We start from the raw sequence: 26,746 nt of genomic DNA, 5'->3' as shown, positions 1-26,746 counted from the left end.
ACTTATTCCTGTGCAGGTTTCAAACACAAGAGCTGCTTCTTGTTTATTTATAGAGTTATGGAAAGAAGGAAGGAATACATCTTTACAGTGTGGCCCGAAGCCTTAGTAGGGTGAAAGGAAGAATAGAAAGGGTACATCAATAATGGCGCTGCAGGCTGCGCAGGCCTGCCAACCCTAGAACGTGAAACAGTCTTAGCCATAAATACAAAGGTATCTTTTTAATTGTACTGATATATATATATATATATATATATATATATATATTGATTGATTGATTCTTTAATTCATGGTGTTTATCATCTGAAAGCAACACTTTAGCTCTGAGAGATGCCTTAGTGTAGGGTTCCGGATTAATTTTGACCACCTGGTGTTCTTTAATGTGTACCCTAGTCTAAGTACACAAGCATTATCACTTTCTTCCCCCCCTCAAAATGCGGACGCCTAGGCTGGGACTTAAACCCATGACCTCACATCCGGCAGCAGAACACCGTAACCACTGCGTCACTGTTGTGGGTCGAAAAGTGCTAAAGGTTACTTGGCCACTCCAAATGTAGACTGTTCATTAAATATTCGCAGGCCTTGCTCTGAAGGGACGCCATCAGCAGGCACACTACACCGTGTATTTGCAGCTCTAATGACAGGAGCCACAAGTGTTCACAAAGTGTACTATCAGCATCAAATAAAATGCAAACAGCGAAGTGTGTGGGCGAAGCCTGATTGAATGTACAGTGTGCACCATTCAGTCATTGCCACTGACAGGTGCAACCGCCGTGGTTGCTTAGTGGCTTTGTTGTTGCACTGCTAAGCACAAGGACACGGAATCAAATCCCGGCCATGGTGGCCGTATTATGATGGGGGCGAAATGCAAGAACACCCGTGTACTTAGATTTAGGTGCACGTTAGAGAACCCCGGGTGGTCAAAATTAATCTGAGGTCCCCCACTACGGTGTGCCTCATAATCAAATTGTGGTTTTCACACCTAAAACCCCATAATTTAATTTTAAATTTTAACTGACAGGTGCATGCATCTGGTTTGACTGCGATGCCACGATGGTGCTTCCCCTGTACTGCAATATTTTTGTTTCTGTTATGGTTCTATTTCAGTTGAAAGTGAGAAAAGATGATGGGGGGGGCGCAAACTGTACTATGCACGCTGCTGTTCGTGTTTCATTTGACGCCGATGGCACATATGGGTTCGCCACACTGTGCAATAATACTCGCCCTATCCTGCAATATTTTGGCTTCTGTTATCTTAGCTTTTTCGTTGTGCGCTTTAAAATGAAAGAGGAACAGAAAATAAAGGAAAATATCACAGTATAGAGGGAGCATTATCACACAGTGCTGTCACACCGAATGTGTGTGCCGTTCGGTGGTGATCACTGAACAGAACGCATAATAACTTCAGTTCAGTTATGCTTCAGCCATGCACTCTACTGTTTGCGTTTCATTTGATTCCCATAGTACTTGTGAAATATTGATTTAACGGTGTCTGATATATTGGCTGCATTATACACTGGTTCCATAAGTTGGCTTTGCTGCTTTGTGGGCATATCAATGGACGGGTCGAAAAAGTTAGGCTGTGAAAAATTGGTCTGTGTTGGTATTCTTTGGGATTTAGTGTTTCATTAAACTAGTCAGAAATGATAAAATTGTGAAATCATTAGTGTTATACAACTATTGTAAACAAGGTCTAAAAATGAGGCATTTTTCTGCAAAATCGTGAAAGTTGGCAGGTATGTTCATGCCCCCCTGCCCTTTGGCACTGCGAAAATTGCCTACAGATGTTGATTTATTCAACATATTTTTTTTCTTTTCCTGTTTCTCTTTCCGTTTTTTTTTTTTTTTTTTATGCTTGTGTAGCTAGTATAATCTGCAGAGTGACTTGGTTAAATGTATAGTGACATAGTAATATCAATGTAACCAAATTTCATTCCTGTGGTCATCTCTCCCACTAGGTCACAGGAAAGTTCCGGGGTGGCTACAACCCATTCTCAAGGGGTTGCTGGAACAATATTTGCTACACCATATGCGGGCCCCAGTATCCTAGGTGAGTTCATCCGATAAGTTGTTTAATAGTGCTGACGCTCCAGTGTTATTGAATGGGTGAACTCCTTTCTTTCTTTTCTATCCATGTCTTGCTACTACCATCTGTACAATTTCTCCTGGTTGCTCTTCATGAATTAGTGACATACAGACGTATTGCTCATAGATAGAACTGGGACGCTTAAGCCAGAGGGGAGTTGGGTCTTGCGGATGAAGTTCATGTGTGTGAATTTAACCTAATTCACAATCAATACAATACAATCTTTCACAATGTGTGAAATGTTCTGCTTTCCAAGTCGGACGAAATTAGAGTAAGGATTTTTTTTTCTTTGTCATCCTCTGGTTTTTCGCAACAAGCCTACAAGGTTTGATTCTATGGCATTGTGGCGAACACATTGAAGTGCTGTCCAAATTTTATTTTCAGATAAAGAAGTTCAAATCAAAAGAGGCATTGCAACACTCTTGAGCTTGGCAAACAAACCTGCCTAGCTAGACAGTGCTCCCACACACACCTGAGCCAAGTATCATACCTATACATTGAGCAGGAGACATTTAATTTCACTCATAAGGCTGTGTGTGCACTCCTTCCTTTGATGTCTTGAAATTCTCACCACCTTTTGCGCTTTTGTTATGCAATAATAGCTGCAGCAGCCTTATTTACGAAGGCCCCTCCCAGCAATTTCCACTTTCTCCTGTCTCATCTGGCGCCTGCAAATTCCCAAATTTCATCACATTGCCTAATTCTCTGCCATCTTCAACTGTGTTTGCATCCGTAACTTTGTGATGCATTACCATATTTACTCGCATAATGATCACACTCACGTAATGATCGTAGCCTTGAATTTTGTCGTCAAAATTCGCTTTTTTTTAATCTCCCATGTAATGATCACACCCCGAACTTGCCGCAGCGATATGTCGCATGCCAAGTCTAGATAATAATGATCGCGCTTACCATCTGTCGAATGCTGCGCGAACGACTCTTCAAGAAAAACCAAGCGGTCTTCATGCACCAAACATTCTTAAGTAGATGCCCCATTTCATTCCTTTCATCACTTTCCGCACTTCCATGACAAAAAAAAAGCTACAACCAAACTTGCCTTTATTATGTGTAGGCCTTATAATGGTTGTGGTAAACAACAACAAAAAAGGCGGCTCTCGATTCTCGTCTGCACTCGTGGGCACGCAACAAACCACGAGCAGCAACGATAGCAGGCACGTTTACTGTGATACGTTAGAAGTGTACCCTATTCATACGCTGATGCTTGTAACACAGCTGAAATATTCGCCCACCTTTAGCGGAAACATGCCATATTAGGATAGTAGTGAAGACAAATGCCGCAGTTTCCGAAGCATGCCTGCCATGTGTTTCTATGTCACTGGCAGCTAAGCGCACCCATCTGTTTCTGTCCCCTCAAAGTGGACGTGGCTAGGTTATTGCTGCAAACTTGCCGATATTAACGATATTATTCATTACTGATACGGAAGAAACTGTTTCAATGCACGTAATATACTCATGAGGAGAAAAAAATAGTGTTCGGCACGTTCGGCTTGCTCCGCCACCCGGCATTTTTGTTTTGGTGTCCTGCACTACCTACAGCGGCAACCGCCTATTTGTTGACCTGTTGTCATCCCGCAGCAAATGTGGAATTTTTTTTTTTTTTTCGGGAAATTTAACTCGTGTAAGGATCGCACCCCTGAATTTGTGTCAACTTTTTTTTGCAAAAAAGTGTGATCATTGTGCGAGTAAATACGGTAGTACATGCAGTTACTACTGACGGGATTTCATCACCTACCACAGCCAAACATTGCCTCCCACCCAACTAAAAATGAATAACTCTTGTGGGCAGGACCTTTGTCAAGCTGTTTCAGCTTTTTGTCCTGTCTGCTTTTTTCACTTTGAAAAGGAAGTAAAAGTGGTTGAGTAATTGACCAATAATAAGGCACTGGCACTATCTGATGGTGGGAAACAATACCACTGTGCCAGTACTCTGGCCTCCTAGAACACTGGAATGACTGATCTTGAAGGCTGGAGTATCAGCACAGTGGTATTGTTTCCACTCATTGGTTAGCAACACTGTCTTAATTATGCATTAGTTATTTGAAGGGCACACATGTACCAAAGCGCAGAGCAACACAGGCATTGCTTTTCTTTAACACAACTGCACTGGTTCAAGCACACTGGGAGCAGTGAAAAGGAGCGGAAGGCTGACTCCACTCATGCAAGGAGCATTACAATACTTTTTGCACACAGATTTGTGAGGTTTTGCCATCCACACCAGACACATTCCACACTTATTATAAAAGGCTTTGCAAAATGTCCTTAAAGATAACACTACAAGGCCATCTTTGTAGCTAAGTTTGTCGGTACATCATTCCTAACAATCGGCATCTCATTGTCCTTGTTTCAGTTACGCCAGCCACCGCAAGAAGGCCAAAAAGACAGTAGCCACTCCTCCCTGTTCCAACCTCCTCAAGAAGAATGACAACCAGGTGAAAATATACACGGACAACAATGCTGCCAACATGCGTAGCCCCATTGGCAATGCATACAACAAGGTGAGTGGTGGGCCACCCACTGTGTCCCTTGGTCTCACTCTATCTGGTTTGTGCGTGTGTGTGGTTTTTTGTCTAATAACTAGCACACAGAAAGTATTTTGGTTGGCATTTTGGCATGGGCACCTCATACCAAACAAGCAATAGACGCACCACTATGTGAATTGGCAGTTGCTGCACTTTCCAATCTGGAAGTATGCACGAGCACTGTCTGAGTCGAGCCCTGTCCATGTTAAGACAACAATCAGTTTTTTTTTTTTATCCCGCTTACAGCATTCATGTGTGACTGAATATTCTGTAAGCTGTTGCTTTTCTCTTTTGTTCACCTTGTACAACATGAGAGGTAATAATTTGCCTTAAGTGCTTGCCTTATTATCTCCAAGTACTCCTAACCCTTGCTGTTTAGCAAAGGACACCATCTATTTCTCTGGTTTTAGTGGAGAGAATGAGCAGAACTGATTACCTCAATCCTTATGGCGTTTTGTTACTGAGCTAGAACCTCGTATGAAGAGATGTCATCAGGCAGCCGGGATCCAGTGTGGCTTTCTTTTTTTCTTAACGAGGCCATAAGTAGAGTGTTTTAGTTGAGCGTCTTTACGGTACGCTCCGCTCCGAGCTGCCCCGCTAAGCCACAGCGGAGCGGCGGGCGATTTTCACGTTTTAGTTATACGTTTTGCGTAGCGGAGCGGACCTTTCGTGGTTGCAGCGCCCCCTGGCTAAATACAGGGTAATGCAAGAAAATAAAAACACTTTATGATCACTCTTATACAGTAAAACGTATATGTGTATATATATACCTTATTTCTCCATGAAGTATCTAGACGTGCGCTTGTAATGCGTTACCGGTCCATTTTATCCAATGGAAAATAAAGCGCCGTGTTGGGGAACGCCACGTGTTAGCCAGCGCGCTTGCTTTCTGCATCCAATCCAATCCGTTCTGACGCCAACGCTAGCCAAAGTGCTGCGCTGCACGCTCCGCTCAGGCAGCTTCTAAGCGGACCGTGTTCCTCGCTCCGCTATCCCGCTTACGGCTAAGCGGATGGCGCATGCGCATTCGCGCTTCCGCTCCGCTTAACTGCTTAGCGGAGCGTAAACACGCTCAACTAAAACACTCGAATATGCTCTCACGCAGGGCAGTGTCTACGTGGAAATTTCTGCTAAAATGTGTTCTGTGTAGTTACTGTTTTTAAGGTTTCTGAACTGGATGGGTCTTCATGGGGAAGGTGTGTTTTTGTTGTGTTCCAGCGAGGCTTGATTGACTTGTATGCTGACACTGCATTCATTTGTTAGTAGATTTATTGACTGTAGTCGCAGTTTGGCTGACCCAGTTTATTGGAGAAAATATGGCTTATTTTGTGAGGAATCTTGGTAGTTTTGGTTGCACGTTTAGCATGGTTTGCAGAGCATTTTGACCATGAGGCAAGCTCCATCATCTGTATTATGTGGTATTGGTGCAGTTTAGGCTATGCCTCATATTGTTTTATTGGTGGCTTTTTAAAACTACTCTGCTATAGAGAATTTGTGACTAGCTGGTCTTCTTACGACGTTGCTGTTGGTCGTCGGGCTACCCTTGGCTACTGCAGTTTAGGCTATGCATCACATTGTTTTATTGGTGACTTAAAATTGCTTTGCTATAGAGAATTGGTGACTAGCTGGTCTTCTTATGACGTTGGTGTTTGTCATCGGGCTACCCTTGGCTACCGCACCTAAGTACTCAGTGACAGCATGTTCCCGTCATGCTACTACCTGCATACAGAGTTTATTTCTCGAGAACTTCCAGGTGAAACAAAAGACTGTTGTGAATGGGTGTGTCATATTGATAGCTCCTAGAATAAACATGATGCCAGTCAGTGTGCATTGCTTATTTATGCCTCTTGGCTTTCCTAACAGACATCTGTTCTCGAACGGTTGCACCCAGCAAGTGACCTGGCAAATAAATTATGCTATTAGCAGCACATGAAAGCTAGATATTGAAAGTTTAATTATGGGGTACAGCATGTCGGGAGTAGAGATTGAGAATTTAGTGATGAGGTTTAATACCCAGATGGAGTTTGTGGGTTGAGTGTCACTGTAATGGGGGCGTTCGCAAAGAAAGCAATAGTCTCTGCTATCTGGAGGTCTTTAACATGCACACAAAGCACATAAGAAGCACGTGTTCCATCTTAAAAACAATTTCTGGGAACTTGTGGACGTATGCTGGGAACTTGTGAATGCTTATGAAATTTTCAGCCTCGTAAGCTCAGCTTTATGAATTTACAAATCTTAACAAACTTGTAACAAAGTAGCATTACAAACATGTCATGTTCTTGTTTTCCAGCTTGGCTGTGACGTAAGCAGAAGTGAAAACTTCACTGCAGCGCTGCCAAGCTAGCCGCAATGAACATTTTTCAGCCAGTGCAAGCATCGTCGTTCAACTTGTTCTTATTGAGAAAAAATTGCTAAGAACATTAGCCTTTTTCTCAGTGTCTTTATAGTTTTTCTCATTTTCAGCCATCTGTGCAGAAGCCAACATTTAAGGGCCAACTGCAACAAAATTTCACATTGGCTAAATTGGCTGTAAATGAGCGGTATATAATATTGAAGGAATCTCGGCAAAAGCTACAGGGCTGATAATTGTATAGTTTTATTACTAACCCAAGCAGATGACGCAGGCACCTGATGGTTAGCGGATATGACGCAAATACCAGAACATGGCTCCCTAGATTTTCAGATTGCTACAAGCTTCACGTAATGTCGGAGGTTATGCCCACACGCCATACGGATTCGCAGCTTTCTGGATTCTCAATAATTTCTGGCATGTGGTGGTAGCATTGTTTACTTGTCTCATTGTCTTGTCTTGTCTGAACGTCTCATTTTTGCAAGCTTTTCATAACATGTCCTCTCGTACTACAAACATAAAATTTTGTATAAAGGCCACTCCATATCTGCACTATCTGTACGCAGCCTTTTTTACAAGCTCCTAAATTTTGTTGCCATTGGCCTTTACTAAAGTGCCGTTCATGCTGTGGCACCTATCTGCTACCGCGCATCCTGACATGTACCAACATGCTTTACAAATCTGAATAATTGTCAGCTGTGTCGAGGACTAAATAGCAAACCATGGCAGGAGCTACTGTTTGACTTACATTGGAAGAAAGCATGCTTTCTTTATCTTTGTAACATTTTACCTATCTAGGTAACTCTCCTCTGGCAAATGTTGTTGTCTTCTCTGCTAAGTGCTTATGTCCTAATTAGCCTTTAAAGGATCGCTGTAGGACGTACTATCAGAGTGTTCTCATATTTGAACAAACATGGTTGCAGTGTTCCTTAAAAGGGTCCTGAACCACTTTTTATCAAGGTCGAGAAATGCAAGTTGAATATACTATTTCAGAAGTACTTTGCAGCAGTAAGTACTTCAATGTGTTCAGCAGAAGGAGTTATTAGCGATCAAAGATTGCCTTTGACACCACGTGCTATGTGGTGTGGACTGAATTTGGGGTCCTGCACCAGCTTGACCAATGGATAGTAGGAACATCCGAATTGTGCAGAAAAACACAGCACGATGACCAGAGCACTTTATTTTGGAAGAAAAAAATCTGTGACCTTTGCTTGCTTTTTCTTCTGCACCATTAAGCTGTCCTCAAGCTTGTTGACAGTGTCTAAATGAGAAAGGCCAGCTCCTTCCATTGTGCCACAACAGTGGCGAATGAAGCTGAAAGCTGATGCAAGTTCAGCTGCAGTGCATGGTGGTTGGTCCTCTTCGTCGGAACCTTCGCCGCTGCTCGAGTCTGCGTCCTCGTCACCCATGAAGTCAGCCGCAATCTCCGCATCAGCGTGATCCGCTACAGCTTGCACGCTGTCATCAGCGCTGACGAAATCGCGTGCTGTAACGCCGCCTGGGATGGCGCCTGGGAATGCCGAGAGCTCGCGAAATTCGCTGTCCATGCATCCAGCGTTGTCTCCAAAAACCAGGCGTACAATGCCTTCTCGACTTTCTCAAAGGTTTGGACGCGCAGACGACATGCTCCTGGGTGACTGGACTGCACCGCCTTCAGCTTAACATCGGCTTTGTTCTTGAGGATCGTAATCACGGTGTTGCGAGGAATTCCGAATGCCGCGGTGACCGACAGTTTTTTCGCGGCCATGGCTCCAGAACACGGGCCAAAAGCGGAAAGAAATATGCACTGCACCACACGAGTCTCAAGCCTTTGCGTTGGCCTCGTGAATAAAAGCAACAAAACGAATCGAAAGACGCACCGCTCCGCGTCTCCGCACTACCACAAGCCCAAGCTGCACTGACCTCGTTCCTCTTGCTGCGCTAGCGGTGTCAGCCAACCAAAACACAGGAAACGGGCGCCTGTAGTCAGCATGGCTTCTCCCTCCCGCTTCCCTTTCACACCCAACGCACTCCAAGTGCTCCTCGTCACGTGCCTTTCACCCACACGCCCCTTTCTCAGAGTGCGGAATGGCGCACGTGAGATTGCGCGAACATTGGGCAGAGCTTCGTGATGAGAAGAGCACTTGCGGGGGTGGGATGCGATGGGAGAAGCACACTTGCAGGGGTGGGGTATGGTGGGAGAAGCGCACTTGCCGGGGCTCAGTTCAGCACAGAGTTCGATACATCGATATGCCGGTGCACGGGAGTTCGACATACGCGAACAATAGCGCTACACTTTTGCATGGGCTTCTCAAGGGGATTTTCAACTGTTCGATATAGGCCATAATTCGGTATATCCGGGTTCGATATATCCCGGATCGACTGTATTAGCATTGCGATACGCTGGGCTGAGATTTCAATTGTGGATGCTTCTGCAAACATTTACCAATTAAGTTTTTACTCAACATCTTATTGCATTCTCTGTGTGAATGCACTCTCCATTACCGCAAATAAAGGCAAACAATTTCTAATTTTAAGGCAAAAGCCTTAAGCCGCTCATACCCCGATGGCCTTGAAATAGACGCATCATCAGGTCCAATGGTACAAAAGCTAACATCATCAGCAATGGCTCATGCAAGCAAAATAACTTAACCTAACCTGAGCAAGCAAAATGTGCAATGGCTCATCCCTCATAATGCGGAGTCTACAAGCACTCATCAAAGTGAAGCGTACAGTGCATGCATTCATTGGAATCACACATGCAACGCACAGAAACGTGCCGTCTAGTCATACCTCCTTAAGCAGTGGTTCATACCCCCATAAAGCTGAGGCTACAAGCGCTCAGCAAAGTGAAGCGAACAGGGCATACATTAATTGAAATCACCCATATGTCACACGGAACAACAAATCAAATCAATTTTATTCTCCAGTTTACATACTGGATGGTCATTTCGGGCTAAAAGCTACATAGGTAGCTTGACGTGACCCAAAAGACCAGACAGCAAACAGTGTGTGTGCATATACAATAATTCACATATAATTCCAGCGACAGCTGGAATTCTTCATGAACGGAAAGGCTCAAACATTATTTCCATCATGGCGAGTTACCAGCTTTTGAAATAGCCTTAGCACAATGTATTTCACGCAGCACTACCATAGCAATACTAGATATACAAGACAATCTAACACCAGCTAGACAATGCAGCATGAGAATGGTTTTAGAAGGTTTACATTTGCTGAGAAAACTAAACAAGTTGTACAGTATACACTCATAAAAATACACAAAGGCAAAATAATTATCGCATCGGATACATTACAAGTGAACAAAGTACGAGCGGAGATCTTTCCCACTAAAATTCTCATTATGCTTGTATTTGTTAAAAGTGAATGGTAGGTTATATATTAGCGACTGATGTTTATAGTTTTCTGAAGTATGGGAAGTGACCATATCTCGGGATTCCTCGTGTTCACATTAATGCGACAATGCTCTAAGGAGGCTTATTGTTTTATGTAGCTCCTAGCACATTCTGAAGTATATTGTGCAGTATGTAATGCATAAAAAGTGTATAGGTTATCAATTTGAATAATGTTATAATACTTAGGGGAACTCCTTTATGGTGCTTGAATAGTAACTTATATTTCCAACATATCAATTATCTTCTGTAACATAAGAACTGTATGTATGTTAGTTTTGGTGGTTGTACACCACACTAAAGCGCAGTGGTATAAGTGTGCATTAAATAATGCATTATAAATCTGTACTTTGGCACTTATAAGAAGTATATTACGACATCGTGATACAACCCCTGTCACAGAAGAAAGCTTATTACAGAGATAATTTACATGCATGTCCCAAGATAAGTGCGAAGAGAAATAAGCTCCCAAGAATTTTATGACTGTCAACTATTTCTATTTTTTTTTTCCTTCAAATGTGATAGTGTTGTTTAACTGGAGCAGCTTATTCTTGGAGCGAAAAATAACTATCTTAGTTTTAGTCGCATTACTTTTAATTTAATTTAGGTGAGACCAGATAGATAATCTTTCTAGCAGTTCATTACATTCTACTGTTAAATTGTGCATATCGTTTCCATATATCATGACAGTGCCGCTATCAGCATATATATAGTGAATTGAGCTTTAGTATCAAGTTTTACAATATCATTGATGTAGACATTAAATAAAAGCGATCCTAGTACGCTTCCTTGTGGTATGCCAAATCTGTTCATTACGAAAGACATGTCACTGTTCGTGTACATGCTCTGGAATTTTTGTCTCTTAGATAAGATTTAAATAGATATAAACAGCAACCACATATTCCGTAACACTCCAGTTTATCTAAAAAGATGTTATGGCTGAGGCAGTCAGATGCCTTACTAAAGTCTGTAAATAGCGCAAGAGTATAGATATTCCTTTCCGTGTTATTTATTACATTTTGCTTTATCGACAGTAGGGCTATTTTTGTTGATCTGTGTTTCCTAAATCCGTGTTGCACGTTAGTTATAACACCAAATTTATCAAAGAAATTCGCCATTCGACAATGTTTAATTTTCTTGAGGCCCTTCAAAAAGAAAGGCAGCACCGAAATTAGCCTATAGTTGCTTGGGTCATTAGGAGTACTGCCTCTAAAAATTGCCGAAACTTTAGCGTACTTCATTGCTTGGGGAAAGATGCCAGATTGAAGCGTTAAATTGAATATATGAGCAAGAGCAGGGAAAATGAAAGTTTTGCAGTGCTTAATGGGTCCTAATTGTAGGCTATTGATGTCTAGGGCCTTACTGTTATTTAAGGAATAAAATGTGTTACACACTTCATATTCGTCGGTAGGCTGGAAGTAAACGCTAGCGGCAATAATGCCAGCATTTGTTGTTTCCAAAGTTGTTGCACGAAGGGGGTAGACAGAAGGAATAGCAGCGTTAATTAAGTGTTGATTAAAGTGATTTGCAAGGATCGTGCCTCTTAATTCAATACCATCATGAAGTATACTGTTCGGAACGCTCGTTTTGGTCTTACGGCCAAGAACATCATTGATTCGCAAGCATCGTTCGCAAGCATAATAGTCGGATCCCACCTGTGACTGGTGCTGACACGTTCGTATAAGCGGAGCCAGTCATCAACATCAGGACTGCCAACTTCGTTGAAAACACCAGGATCCCGAGGGGGGGAGACGGCGACGTAGGTCGGGGCTGCAGGCGGAGACGGTTGCATAGATGAAGTGCCGCCAGCCGGAGCCGAAGTTGCACTGTCGCCGTTGCGACCACTGTGAAGCTCCATGATGGGTACGGGGAACGTCCACCTCCACCAAATTAATGTTACGTGTAGCTGGAGCCCAATACTACATACAATATATTTACAGGGAAGCTAACGGAAGGCCAAAATGGCGACGCTATATCAAGCGGGCCCACGTCGTCTTCTTCCTCCTCAGTGCAGCCTCACTTGGCGGCTGTTCCGTAGCAATATTCCATGTCCTATTAGGGCGCTGCCGTGTGGCAGTTGAGAAAAGCTGCTCATAATAAGCCCATTTTGCACACTTAAGTTCCGAATTTAATTGGTTTAGAAAATTTTTAAATTCTTTTAAGTGCACTGTAGAATGTAACTGTAAAAATGAATTATGCATACGTTTCAATCCTCTGCTGAGAGGGTGCAATGTAATGTCGAAGAGAAACATTGCTGTGAGTCTGACCCTGCTATACAAGCACACAAAGCCGCAGCTAAGCCTTGAAAACAAGCCGAAGAAGCCAAATGCGAGACGGCACATCACCAAGTGTGCAGCAGGCTTTCGCCTTCGCATGTTGCAGGAGTGTAACATTCTGCCGAACTTTTTCTTGGTGTGGAATCATGTTTGGGCCATCTTGGGTTAAAGGGGACTTGAAATGCCTTTACCTCATAACTGAAGACACACTGAAGTGATTGCAGTGCCTTTAAATCAGTATATTCCTGCATAAATTTTTTTAGAAAGGACTTAATATTAATAATATAGGTATAATAATAAGCACAGTGTTTCTTTCCATTCCCCCTCAACACATCCTCTCAGCTGGGTTGTCATCAATAGCATTGCCCTGCTTGTTGCTGCTTTCTTTTTATTCTATCTACGGTGCACTTATGGTAATCCTTCAAGGCATGCGTCTTGCAAAGTGGTGGCAGGACAGGCAGGTTGTGTTAAATTGTGACTTTTTTGTTTTGCCAGAACATTAGAGGGGTGTAAGTGCATGCCTGATGTAATAAGATGTCACACAGGGCTCTTTCATTCTTGATTAGTTCCCTTGCTCAGCTTGCGCTAAAGAGCGGCTACGATGTAGAAATTTGATCACGATCAAAAGTGCCCCATTTGATGCTGGTATAATTCAAGATCATGAACAATTGCCCAATAGTTGCCATTTGTGGGCTGTCATGCGTGCCTATGGCGTCATAGGTGGGGCATAATAGAAGGGGCCATAAAAGATGCAGGAGGGAGCGAGAGATTTAAGCAAGCCAAATATTATTCTGCTGCATGCTGCGGAATAGCATTTATGTGTATTAGGGCTGTTTAAGTGGTACATTATTTGGATGTGGCTTTAATGAGTCATGCTTTTCAGGTTAATGATATTTTGTGTCATATGCGTATCACATGCTACGCAGTTTGATTTGTGACTTTCATTTCTCTCATGTTGGCCATTGATGTCATGTTCTCTATTGGTCACTTTCTTTTGCGGACACTCTCAATTTTGTGTGGGTGTAACATCCAGCAAGAGGCCTTATTGGAGCAGTGTCATTCCTTCAGTAGCCTTGAAAAGTTACATGGCAGGAAAATTAAGCGCGTGTGACTGTCAAATTTGCAATTTCAAAGCAAATTTGAATAACGAAAACCAAGAGCAACTTGACCTGAATATTTTTCGAATATGAATACTATTGGTTTTGCATAGATGAAATTCTTTTCACCAACCTGAGGCACAGAAATAAATAAACTGATTTATTGCGCAGCAAATAACGTAAAGGAATATTAGGCTTTGTGCTCAACAAAATTTGCTAGTGCAACACTTTTGCTTGGCAGTGTCATAACTGCAGTTATTTCATGTTTTCATCAAGGAAGGATACCTGCTCGATGTGTTCAAGGAGCAGCGACACCCTCTTGCTTATCACAGTTACTTCGAACAGCGAAAAGAGCTGCTCATTGGACACACTAGTGTCTGGTATCGACAGGTATCTCTTCACAAGTTGAGCCAACAGTGAGCACCATGCTTACACCACACTCACGTGGATCTTCTTTTTGGCCCAAACTTTTGTGACGCACATATATTTCATTGAAACTTGTTCTTGTGGCAGTGAAAATTGCTGCCACAGGCAAGGGAAAATAACTGCTGCTTGTTGGGCTTACCAGAGTCTTTCGACAGTGCTGATGTGGAAGGAGTGTCTTCAGAAGGTTTTTGTTGAGGCCATATCTGGGTTTTCTGTGTGAATTTTCCTTGCTTCCTCTAAAGCCAGGTTTTTAATCCAGTTTGCCATTGAAGCATCCTGGTTGTACTCAACTATTTTAGAAATAGAATCTAAAAAACATTGCAAAGCTTGCTACTTGCTCAAATTTGTAGTTTTGAAACTGTTTTTAGCCATTTAGCCAGATTAGTAGCAGATGCGGAGGTTTCCACCTGGAGGAAGGTGTTGCCCAGATGCATGAAGAGGCAGCATGGTCTGCGTGTACTTGAGCTGATAGTGTCGGGTAGACATAAGCCTGAGTAGGGGCCTCCGTGGCAGTGCACACTTCTTTATTTTGATATGCTTCACTGCACGGAAAATATGCTTCACTGCTTAACACGTGTCTCTACTGCAGCGAAGCTTGCTCAAAGAACCGACAACAGCAATTTTCGTGGGCCCGAATATGTCGAATGGTAAAAGTGCCTTTCGAATCAGATATTCAAAATTTCAAGTATTCGCCCACCGTTAGTGAAAATAAAGCTAGTCAAAGAGGTGTGTCATTTTTCTTTAGCACCTTCCTCCACTGGCTTTGAGCCAGCCAATGCATGCTGAAATTGATAGACATAGAAAACAACCTATCCAGAATACTGCATCAAGCAACAAAGCTTGGAAAGGATCGATTGGAAGACCAGCATTGGCCTTAAATTTTGGGGCTATCTTCAGTCTAAACAAAGGAAATTGTTCAGCTAAAAATTTGACTCTTTCTTTTTTTCTTCCCCCCCCCCCCCCCTGTTATTTGCCTTTCTCAAACATGCCTAGTTTTTCTTACAGGTCAGATTAGCAAGCATAAGTGCGATGCGTAATAATGTTGACACAAAAAGTTTTCTGTGCCCCTTATAGTGGGCGTCGTTTCATTGTCTTGTGAATGTTCTTTCAAGGGACTCTAAACAATGTTTTGCATGAGCAAATCACAGGGGAACAGTTCAGCATTCAGTCTACTACATAATTGTCTGCAGTCTTTTCTGCCATAGTATTGGGAATAGGATGCGCGTTAGCACAGCAACCTCTTCTGTAAAATTGTTTCAACAATACATTGAAAATTTTGAGCTTTCTTCACGTTTAGTACTATTTAGAATGTTGTCACGTTTTTATGGTGCTATGTCTGTGAGCGCCCACTTATATTAGCAGTTAAGCATGGTAGTATCTTAGTTGTACCATCATGCAAGTTATTACAAGCGATCGTGGTTTGATATTGCACTAGCTTCCATTTGTTTTTGTACCTGCTGCCACATGGTCCCGGGCAAGGCTTCTATTATATAAATGTAGATAAAATTTCCCCAGAAGTGTGAAAGTTAAGTCTGGCTTGCTGCACATGTGTATGTATGTAATGAAAAGTAGGTCAGTTGCTCCCATTAACATATCTAGTTGCTCAATCTAAAAAAGAAAAGAATTTGGATAGTTAGTTGCATAAATGTCTTGGGGGACAATGGAAAGCTCTAAAAATGCAACTGTTTCCTAATCCTGAATGCGAAGCTTGGAATGCTGCAAGTCATTAGGTGCCGGTTATGATACTAGGCTTGTCTAGGGCGCAGAAAACCAGAGTGCATTCTGCATAACCTCCATCTGTGGAAGTATGCTGTAGCTTGAGGATGCTGGGCAGTTTTTGCAATTTCTTATTGATTCAAGACCTGAAATGTTTGTTTATTGCACATATGTTACATGGTATTCAACAATAGGTGGAATTCTTTGTTCTAACAAGTGGCAAAGAGCAAAACAATGTTCAGCTAGTAGGAAAAGCTTTAATATACTGTAATTGTACAGTTAAGCTGCTGAGGGGAGTTTCACAACTGCTTTTACATAGGGTGAAGACTGGCACGCAGCAGCATGCTTGGTATCAAACACCCAGCAACAAAATCAGTGTCAGAGATTTAAATTTTCTGTTTGAAATGTTATGTGTAATTGTAAAATAAATGTTATTTTGTATATACCTCTTGCAAATAGGCAACAACTTCTTTGCGTGGTTTTTACCTAGTAATCCGTAATTTTTGCTTCTTATTTCGCATTTTACTGGCTCCACTTTGGATGTCAACTAGGAGTTTGTGAAGCTGCAGGGGTGAAAGCAGACAGTATATTTCAGTAATGCAGCCTTGTGTACGAGCCCCAAAGTGGCTTAAGACCTCAGTGATAACCTTAAGCCTCAGTGATAAGACCCAGCGAACAGAACCGCAATACTTCCAGTGAAGGGTCTGAGAACTTGCTTATATACAGCTTCGCTCTCTTTGGTGTATAATTTGCTCATATTGGTATATATCTGGAAAGGATCTTTTTCTCTTTATTAACTAACACAAAATGTGAGACAAAAGAAGCAGGGAATGCCACTCTTGCAGCGCTCCCTTTTTTTTGTCTTTGTTTTATGTGAGCTTCAGCTACAGCCTGCTGACATTTTCTTCTCTTTCCCTCTCTCTCTCTCTTCTCTTTAAGATATATAATGTCACTCCTGTCTGATCGGACACTTTTTCCCAGGTCAGAACTCACTGTAGATGCCATTGCTTATCTTTCTGTTAGTCTTTTTTATTAACAGTGTATGGCATTTCACTTAGCACATACTTCTTTTTTTTTAATGCATTGTTGCTGGCAATGTTAGTTTGAAGCTTTATTTCTTTTTTTGCCTGGCTTCTAACCTGACGCGTAGGCTGTGATTTTTGTGCCATGCTTGATTGTGCTTGGCTTTTGTCCTTGTCATGCTACAAGGCTGCAACTAATGTTGAAGATATTCCTTTGTTTATGTTACCCTTTACACATTGTGTGTCTGTTAAGCTAAAGCCAAATGATGTGTAGTTTCAACATGTTTTTGTCATAGTGTTGCCTGCAGTCAGTGCGTTTGTTTCAGCTGCTCAATGACCATGCTGCAACCCTCTGTCAAAATAGGTTTTAGAAAGTCGCCCCATTAATGCAGGCAACTTGTTGGATGCAGTGCAGCCACAGTGAAAGAATGGCTATCAGGCAATGGGAAATGGTTTCTTTGATGCCAGGCAACACCACAATCTAAATTCATTGAAGATGTGTTCCATGTGCTTGCTGCTTTAGGTTTCTTCAGACACTAAATTTGGTACTACTACTACTGGTTGTGGGGCTGTCAGTGGTGATTATGGTTGCATTATGTACAACACGTATGACAACTTTGATAAGAAGTATTGAAGTACCTCATTATGGGGTCAAGCATCTTGCAGTGGGAAAAGGAAAAGCCGACACTTGTTAAACATGTGCAGTTATTGCAAGTTTTAAGTTATTTGCATATCCATCCTTTAAAATGGCTGGTCATTATTAAAATTTCTGAAGATGCCGTTCACATTAGTCACCGATTTATGCATTTGCTTATTGCACTACAAAGATTGCCTTTGCAATTCTTGATTACAGAGCAGACAGATGTGTGATGTGCTGGCAGCCATGACTGTGTGAGCCACTAGATCTAATCAAAGGCTTCCAAACTTCTTTGCTGCAGCTAAAGACAGCTATAGTAATTTAGTTCAAATTGTGTTGGATATTCAAGTTTTAACGGCTTGCTCTCAGTGAAGCCAGGATGGCTTAAATTGATTTTCATGCGAAGTTTCTTGGCATTGACATAACAGTCAGTAGTGTAGTAAACTGAAACTGTAAGTAGCATATAGAATCATGCTTTGTTATTGTACGCTCTTAGCACTTTAAGTTGCCACAGGAGACTGCATGGTGTGAAAGGTATGCATGAAGCTTGTATTGCTGCCAAGAATGAGCAAAGGTTCATGCATAAGAGTTGGATAATGCATTCTTCTGTCTCTGCTCAGCACTTTAGGCCACCTCCTTCTCACCAGCATGCCCAAAAGCAGTTATGTCTTATTTCAAGTGGCTGGGAGTAACTTATTTCAGGAATGACTTTGTAGTTACTGTGGAAACAATTTCAATGGAAATTCTTGTCTTGAGAGGAAAGGGAAAGAGATAGCTAGGTGCAGCTTCAACTGAATGTGAAGGATAAAGCAAGTTTTAACAGCACATAAAGGCAGTGTACATCACAATCACCTGCGTGAAATGAGTCAGTGCATTGTCATGAGCCACACACGCACTTTTTGTTGGGAACTTCTGTCAACACTTCACTTCGATGAGTTTTCGTAACTTTATTGGAAAATGAAGATATTTCCCTGTAAAATTTTGCCCTTGCAGGCATACTTCGTGGGAGCACATTTCAATTCTGGAATGTGCTTGTCATGACCTTCCCTCATGACAGCACCGCTTTCTTAGCGCAACCAAATTCACATGCTGCCACTGGTTCCCTCATAATTTCTAATATAGGTAACATTGTTGCACCCAACACCTAATTGTAGCACTGAGGCGGCTGATGAAGTCTTTGAGAATGTGGCCGCAGCATTTTGTATGTTGCTGGCTTCCATAATTTCTTTGCACGATCTGGAACCTCTGGAACCCTAGTGGTTGGCAGTGTTCATAATGTTCAGGCAGTTGTGCGGTGGGTTGTGTACTGGCCAATGGTTGGCACAGGCTCATTGCTATTGTTTTGACAGCCACCCACTGCATCAGAGCTTCCGCATGCACTGCAACTTCTGGTCTCGCTGAGAGACAGTTTGCCACTCGTAGGTTGGCATACTCATTTCGCAGTCATCTCACTGGCGTGAGATACAAGCGTCAGTGAGTGACAAAAGATGTGAGTGGACATGTGTATGAATGAGAGTGTGTGCCAGTTAATGTGAGTACGTACAAAAGTAATTGACTGATTTTGAGGGGGCACTAATATGAACATGGCTAGACTGTTGGCGAGTGGGAGTGGCCGTAGGTTTGCATGTATGTGTGTGAGTGCCGGTAGGTGGGAGCATACACGAGTTTGAGCATGAGTGGGTGCAGGTAAGTGTGAATGTGACTATGAATGTGCGCGAGTGTTAGTGAGTGAGTGCTGGTAAGTATGAGGGCACATGAGTGTGAGTGAGCATGTAGCCTGTGAAAATATTGGAGGATGGGTGTGACTGAGTATCCGCTTATTCTGCTGAGCTGTGTTGCCACTGGATTCACGTTCCAGGGTCACTTAGTACACTCTCAAGAGCTTAATTTAAACCTATTGTGCATCATTTTCTTTCAAACACAGATAACAATTCACTGCCTCTCTAGCTAAAAAGCGTGTATGGCCCATAACTCCCATATTGAATAATCCCGCATGACATATGGGAAATTTACAAGATTCTATGTAGATTCCCTTATGTTTCATATGTGATTATTGCATGTAGTGGTTATGAGGCACATGGGCATTTTTTATAGCGCTGCGATTCAACTCTGACCACGCACACTGTTAACATTCCAGTTAGGGAAGCTTTGTGGCTTTTGTATGCCTGTAGTGCCCTGAAGTCATAGAGATGCCTGTTTGCGTTAATGCCTGTTATTTGTCCTTATTCCAGGCCTCTGCCTCCAAAACAGACTTTTTGTATGTCCCTTATAAAGGCTAACTGTGCAGCTTTAGCTGAAGAGCTAGAATCTTGGAAGTTTGAGGTGGAGATCTTCGTGCCTAAGTTATCTGGCCTTGCTTGCACTGATACACTTCTAGTGGTTTCTTGTAGCATGCATTGTATTGCATACTTAGAAATGTGAGCATTGCTAAAAAATTGCTGCTGCAGATCTGCATATTAGCAACATTAATTGTTCATGAAAAAATAAACACTTGTTTATGTGCATGGCTGGTGGCTGCATGGCCAATGATGCATTCTGTCGAAGATTACCACTAGATGATCCCTTCTTTTTTTTTTCTTTCTTAGGTCAATACTTCAGATTTTAACCTTCATAATTTCTTGAGCCTGGTGTTATACTGTAGTGTTGTTTAGTGCAAGGTGTGTATTGATCAATAATCCCTGTGTCCTTGTTGCAGTCATCATGTGAAAGATTGCATCTACAGGCAGGCATGAGTTAGTCATGGTTAATGTAGCCATATTCTCCAGACACTAAGGTGGGACAATAGGGGTGCGGGGTCTGAGGTAGAAGTGAGATTGAATATTTTTTGAAGTTTGGTTATGTGAAAGGAAAATCTTTTTCTAGCTATTACGTAAGCTTACACTTGCGTTTTTTCATTATTTCATGTGCTTCAAGCACTACATGCATGATAAGCAAAATGGCATGAAGACGGCATGGTCAGTTTGCTTTGGCTTGGCTACGGATCATTAGCCAACGGATAGAGAATTGCATGGTAGTTGGATCAAGATAACATAATGTAGTTTGTAATGTACGTTTGTGGTCATGTGTTGTAGGAGGCTTGCGATCTTCCAACGGTTCACAAAATGTACCATTCACTTACCCTCACATGATTGATCAGAATCGCACTCTCATCAGCAAAAATGCCATTCTGACCAATCATGCGAGGGCGAGTGCATGGTATCACTTTCCAAACAGTTATAAGATTGCAGGTTCTGCTGCCTCACTTTCGGCAGTGACACCACATACAAGATAGTGACTAGCCGATTCAGCACCACAGGGCAGGCATTTCGGTATAACTCGGGGTCTGGTGAGGCCAAAGTGGGACACAACACCATACCGCACGTAAACCGTGGGACAGTGCGACCACTGCGCTAAAAGCAGGACTTGCCCTGCCTAAATCGGGATATGTTGACACTTTAGTTATGGTTTGTTTCTGCCTACTCAATGCTGTTGTAACTGAGAGTAAAATTATCTTAAAATGCAAATAAAGAAGCTAACAAAGGAATGGCCAATAGATGTAATAAAGTGAAGGAAAGTCAGAATCAAGAACAGCAACCCTGATAGGAATGATACACGGATGGTCGACAAAACAAACAGACTTGGCGGTTCTTCTGGGGATGATGGTCTTTTCACTCCTGTGTTGGGGAATTGGTAGTGTCAGGACATTGCCGGGCCTGTTAGTCTCGTAAACAGCAAAGCTGCTGTTTTGTGCAAGGCATGTGCAGTACAATGCCCTCTTAAGAGGAAGCTTTAGCTCTGGGCCAACTCTGGTGCCGCCTGTTCAAATACATGTAAATTGCAGAAATGCTTTTATGAGGCAATTTCTTCAATTAGATGAAATTTGTTATATTTTAGATAAAAACTTACTCTAGTGACTGTAAAAAGCAGAATTTTGATCTAGGCCCTAAATTTAATTTTTTGCATTTTATGTTTTGAAAATATAGAAACAAAGTTTACAAAACTGTAGCTCTGCCCCAAAAACAGATATCGCAGTTCTGTAAACTGCACCAGTTGTAGCATCAAATGCGGTCAAAATTTACCTACATAATGTATTGCTGTTGCTTTCAAGCACACCACCAACATGCAAGACTGACAAACATAACTAATTCATGTAAGGTATAAATTATCGTGACAGATTGGCCGACTTCAATTGTACTATTAGGTGCGGTTTACAGAATTGTGATATCGTTTTAGATCGCAGCTTTTATGCACCCGTACCTGCGTTGAGCATCGACGTCCTTCGGCGTATCCGAGCGAACGAGCATAGCGAAGGATGAAAGAGCGAACGCGAAGCGCAGCGGGGACGAAAGACTGTGATAGCGAAGAGAGCGCGAGGAGGACAGCAAACGAGAGTATGGCGAAAGGGGGAGGAGGAAAGCGAAGTGGTGCGCCAGACTCGACGGCGGCGACCAGGCATGCGGCGACCGCATCAACTGACACCATATATGGAAACAAAGCGCTGCCGTGGGCTTCGGACCCACTGCGCATGCGCTACTTCGCCGGCACCGCTGCTGCTAGAGAATGCGCTCTGCGCGATCCGCGCGTTCCCGTGTTCGCGCCTTCTCACTGAACAGTGAGCGACGCAACCGGTGGAAATGCTTCGTCTGCCGCTGCTGCTAAGCGAGCTGCGCGATCAGAGTCTCAGCGCCGCCGCCGAGAGGACCCTGTCGTTCAGAATAAAATTATTTGCCACAATATATCGCGAATCAAAACACCTAAACAGCGGCGCACAAAATTCGCATTATAGAGTGTGGTAATTGTCGGAGATATTGTTCATTGCCGAGTTGACACTATTAAGTTGAAAACTTAATAGTACCGTTTTCTAAAATTGGTGTAATTTTAATTGTTTTTATTAAAATGTAATTCGCCTAAATAAAGAAAATCGCTTCCAGCAGTCACTAGATTTTAATACTTTTTTTTTTTAATGCAACAAGCCTCACCAAATTCGGTGCAGTCGTTGCTGAGAAAAACGATTTCTCCGTTCCCATGTGTTTAGATAAGAGCCCTCAAGCTAAGGCTTCCTCATAAAGGGAACACGAGTTAGTATTCCGAGATTTATCACTGCCTGAAGTACAGCGTGAACACCTGCGTACTGTTCTTGTTTGTTTGTTTGATTAGATCTCTCTCTCTCTCTCCGCCTAAAGTTCCGTCCCATCTGTTTACTTTCCCAATAAAGTTGAGGCGGTGCAATTAGGGTGATCCGTAATGTACTTTCTCTCTGGTGCTTTGTGGCTGCAGATGTCGCAGGGCTTGGTCGAGCCGTCCGACATCGATGCGTTCGAGGCGACACAGTCGCGGGACTGCGAACCCTCGCCACCGCAGCCGCCGCACCACGGCTCCAAGACCAACTTCTTCAGCCCGACAGGCAGCGGCTTCCTGCCGGGTGACGCCGCGGCACGGCAGCACCCGGTGCCCCCCAGTAGCCTCGGCGGCGCTCCTTCCAACAGCATCCCGCTGCAGCCCCTGCGCTGGCCGCAGAGCCCGTGCCGCACACCGCCGCGCAGCCTGACCAGTCCGACGGTCGGCTCGCCGCTACGCCGTCCGCCGCTGCCGTCGCCCGGAGCGGCACCGCGCCGGCTGGTCGGCGCGAGCCCGTCGGGCCGGCGCTTCGCCTCCGAGAGCGAACTCGACCAGGCGAACGGCAACTACCCGCCGTGCGCGCCGACGGCGCCGTCGGATCTCTCCGCGAATCGGACGCTGCTGGGATGGGAGGCGAGGCAACCGCCACCCCGGCCCGGATCGCGCGGCGATGTCAGGGCGACGCCGACTCCCGGAGGCAGCAGTGTGTCGGCGCGGCGGTTGAGCGGCGGCGGCGGGGTTCCCGGTGTGGGAACCCCGCCTCAGGGGGCAGGCAGCAAGGGCTCCGTGCTCGAAGGAACCCACTACCCGGGGCGGGCCGCACCGCGGCGGCCCATGTCGTTCGTGAAGGCGTTGGAGATGACGGACTCCCTAGAGAAGGGCACGTCAGGGGCGCGGCCGCAGCGCAACGCCGACGGCACGGTGCCCGCGTCGGGCGAGCGTCGCTCGGTGTACGACATGAACTATGAGATTTCGGTCTAGCCGGCTGGGTGTTAGTTTCGCGTTGCCTGCCGTAGTCGTGTGCGCAGGCGGAGTGTTTGTAAGAGCCTGCGGCTCTCTCGAGGCCTTCGCCGCCATCAGGGTACCGCAGATAGGGTGGAGGAACCAAAGTCCTCTGGTGTGCTGGCTACTGTGCTGAATGTTCGTTTTCGGGGCACCTGCTGTGTTCTGTTTGTTCCCGGCCTGTGTGGCATGTTCGCAAAGCACTCTCCAGCCATCGGCAGGATTGTTAGTGTAAACTCTGAAGCACGTTGCCAAGCACCCGAGGATGGCATTTCCAGTGTCGGAAGGCGGGCGGCATTGAAACAAGGGCATAGAATGAACTGCCAGGGCCCGGGCCCCCTCACAAGCAAAGTTTGTGCGAGGGGCACTGGGTCCCACTGTGATGCTGGTCAGCTCTGGTGCCCTCTGCTGCATGGAAACACGGGGCTGTTATGTACATTAAGTGCAGCTGTGGATACACTCTTGTTTTGTTGGTTGGTATAGTCTGTGTTTGTTGTTCTATGTGTTTGCCAAGGCACATCTGCAGAGAGAGTCAGCATTTGTGTGCCATGTCCCCTGCGTTCTCATTGCCGTTGTAGCACTGGCCCACACTCCCCTGCTTTGTCTTGTGTAACTTCAAAAATGAATTCCTCCTTTGCTGTAATATTTTTTGCCAATTAGGATTGTTATTTATTAATATAGAGACTTCCTGTGTCTCGAACGCTGAGCAGCAGAACAAGCCACCTCTGTCCTTAGCCTTCCTTTTTTTTTCCCCGTGGGTTCGAAGCATACAGCTAGGCTAAGCTAGTGTACAGTTGACATGTCTTGAAAGGAACAAGCTGGTTTACTTGTTGGACGGACAGTTTTTGCTATGCTTGTGTGGGTCACTTTTGAATGCTCACTCACTTCTCTACGGCTGTATTTAAAAGTTCGGCTTTGTACATAGGTGTGAAATATGTCACGGGTCTCGCGGAGACCTTCCTGATGCACCAACAACCTGAAGAGCAGTGTTCTGGCTCAACCCTGCCATTTTCCCCATTCATTTTGTTTTTCTGTCTCTCTCTCTCCATTCTTTATACTTGATTAGATAAGTAGTGACAAAAAGAGGCTTAGGTGTACTTTGCCAGGCCTGTGGTCTAGTATTATTGTTCATTTGTCAAAGTGCCAATTCGAAGAGCTGTAGGAAATCTGTCGTTTGCACTGCAAGTGTACGAGGATAACATTGAGCATAAGTAGTCTGGGCCCAAGTAACATTCATTCTGTCTGTTTTGCCAGTTTTCTTTTACACACTGTTGGTGTGTCTTCTTTTCCTGTACATTTGTGATTATTGTGCAGTTTATTTTAACAGCTAGCCCGTCTTTCTGATGTTCTTCCTTTCGTTTGCTGCACGAGGCAGTTGTGTAGGCATGAGAGAAATGTATGCATCATCATCACACAATGAGTTTTGTGGCAATTGAAACGCTCATACTTAACCTATATTTACATACCAGCAGAGAGAGAGAGAGAGAGAAGGGCCCTTGCTGGCAGGGTTCTTTTTGTTTTGTTTTGTTTTCCCACATTTTTTTTATATAATGTGTGTTTGTGCATGCCGACTGACCGTCTGCTGCTGACGTTTTAAAGTTGAAGATATAGCGTAATTTTTATCTTGTTTGTTGAATAAATGGGTTCAGTTGGCTGATGCAAAACTTTTGTGAGCATACGTTTTGCAGAGGTAAGAATCTGACCTGTGGTGGCTCAAGTGATTATTAGGGCTAGTTTCAACCTGGACAGGAGGGATGCGGGTGGCATCCATGGCCCATGTACATAGGCAGATCCAAGCAGAGCATTTGTCAAAGATTCACACCTTGTTTTTAGCTCGTGCACATTTAACAACTGTATTTTCAGTCAGATGCTTTGAAGAAAAGACAGAAAAAGGTATAGTATTATGGACTGGATTTGTGATTTAAATGCTGCAGTGCAATTAAAAATGGCTTTGAAATAAAGCTTGCAAGCAAAGCTTTTCTTTTTCTTCTCTTTTTGCATGTGTGCATATGTGGACTAAGCATAGGCAAACACAGTACCATTCAAGCATTGCACAGATGACTGTGGCCAAGTGGATAAAATTTTTGAGCACTTAAATTAGCAAACGGTTTCTGCACCTCATCACTTTGTCCAGAGGCAGTGCTGTTTTTGTTATTTTTGCTGCCTTTGTTTCATAGACTGAATCTGGCAAAATGTTATCCCTGCACACTTCATGTTAGCAGTGCTATTGAGCGATTTCATGGTAGTGCTCCTGGCTAATCAGAAGATAACCAATGTTTCATGTGCAGAGTTGTGTGCTTTTTAATTTGGTAGTCTTCCTAGTTCTCAGAAATCCTGAGCTGCAGGCAATTTTCTTGGTGCCCTCTTCCTGTTGCCTGGTCCCTGGAGAGCAGGACAAAAGTGCCCATATATGGTCCCCTACAGGAGCCATCTACTAGGAACAGCTGAACTGTGTGGCTTCTGGTGGCAATGTCCAACCAGTTTCAGCCTAGTTTAGTGTTCTTGATAGTGATATGCCATTTTACCCTAGAGAAACATACTGTGTGCGTACCTTTGTTTCTCTGTGATTTTACTGTACCCGATATGTGTTCGGCTAAGTCTTCGTCTTTGTTAGCCGAAATGACGGAAAGGGTGGCCTCGACGAAGGCGCCCTCTGGCTTTCAATTTACAGAACCTCGTTCTGGAAACTAAAATACGCTACAGTAAGTGGGAATTATTTCGAGCAATGCTTACTTAACATGGTGTCGTAAGTGTTTCCACACCGTAGTGTTGTTAGCAAAGCGTGCACCTTCCTTGGTGTTAACCAGAAACGTTGCCTCGGCACGCGCGTCGGCATGTTTCCTATCCACAACATGGCGGCTTGCATCCAGCGCTGCCGCGGCAGCAAGAAGCGACGGCCCCCAACAACTCTCTCCGGGCGGTGAGACCAATTAACGCACGTAAGCAGGCGCCAGTCGACGCGGAACGTGCCCGCAAGCCGAATGGGTGCCGAAATGTCGACGAGGGTGCGCGAAGTTAGCGTGGTCTGCGCAGACGACGAATCTGTGCAGCCACCCATGCCGGCTCGGCCAGCGGATCTCGTCGAGGTCGAGGTGCTCCCCGCCGAAC

At 43.9% G+C, this 26,746-nt stretch overlaps 1 protein-coding gene across 2 annotated transcripts in view; it reads left to right on the top strand.

Moving 5' to 3' along the window:
* The window catches only part of Zdhhc8 (zinc finger DHHC-type containing 8), a 37,092-nt gene extending 11,477 nt beyond the window's left edge, over window positions 1-25,615 (top strand). For both annotated transcript variants that reach the window (XM_075684916.1, XM_075684917.1), the window contains 3 exons: window positions 1,956-2,047; window positions 4,452-4,599; window positions 22,796-25,615. In XM_075684916.1, coding sequence (XP_075541031.1) covers window positions 1,956-2,047; window positions 4,452-4,599; window positions 22,796-23,617 — 1,062 coding nt within the window. In that variant the 3' untranslated portion in view covers window positions 23,618-25,615. The remainder of the gene's footprint in view (window positions 1-1,955; window positions 2,048-4,451; window positions 4,600-22,795) is intronic.
* The last annotated feature ends 1,131 nt before the right edge of the window (window positions 25,616-26,746 follow it).

Source organism: Dermacentor variabilis, chromosome 3 (assembly GCF_050947875.1).
Source record: "Dermacentor variabilis isolate Ectoservices chromosome 3, ASM5094787v1, whole genome shotgun sequence".
Classification (NCBI taxonomy): Eukaryota; Metazoa; Arthropoda; class Arachnida; order Ixodida; family Ixodidae; genus Dermacentor; species Dermacentor variabilis.
The sequence above is the reverse complement of the archived record's forward strand: the minus strand, read 5'-3'. Positions and strand labels throughout refer to the sequence as shown.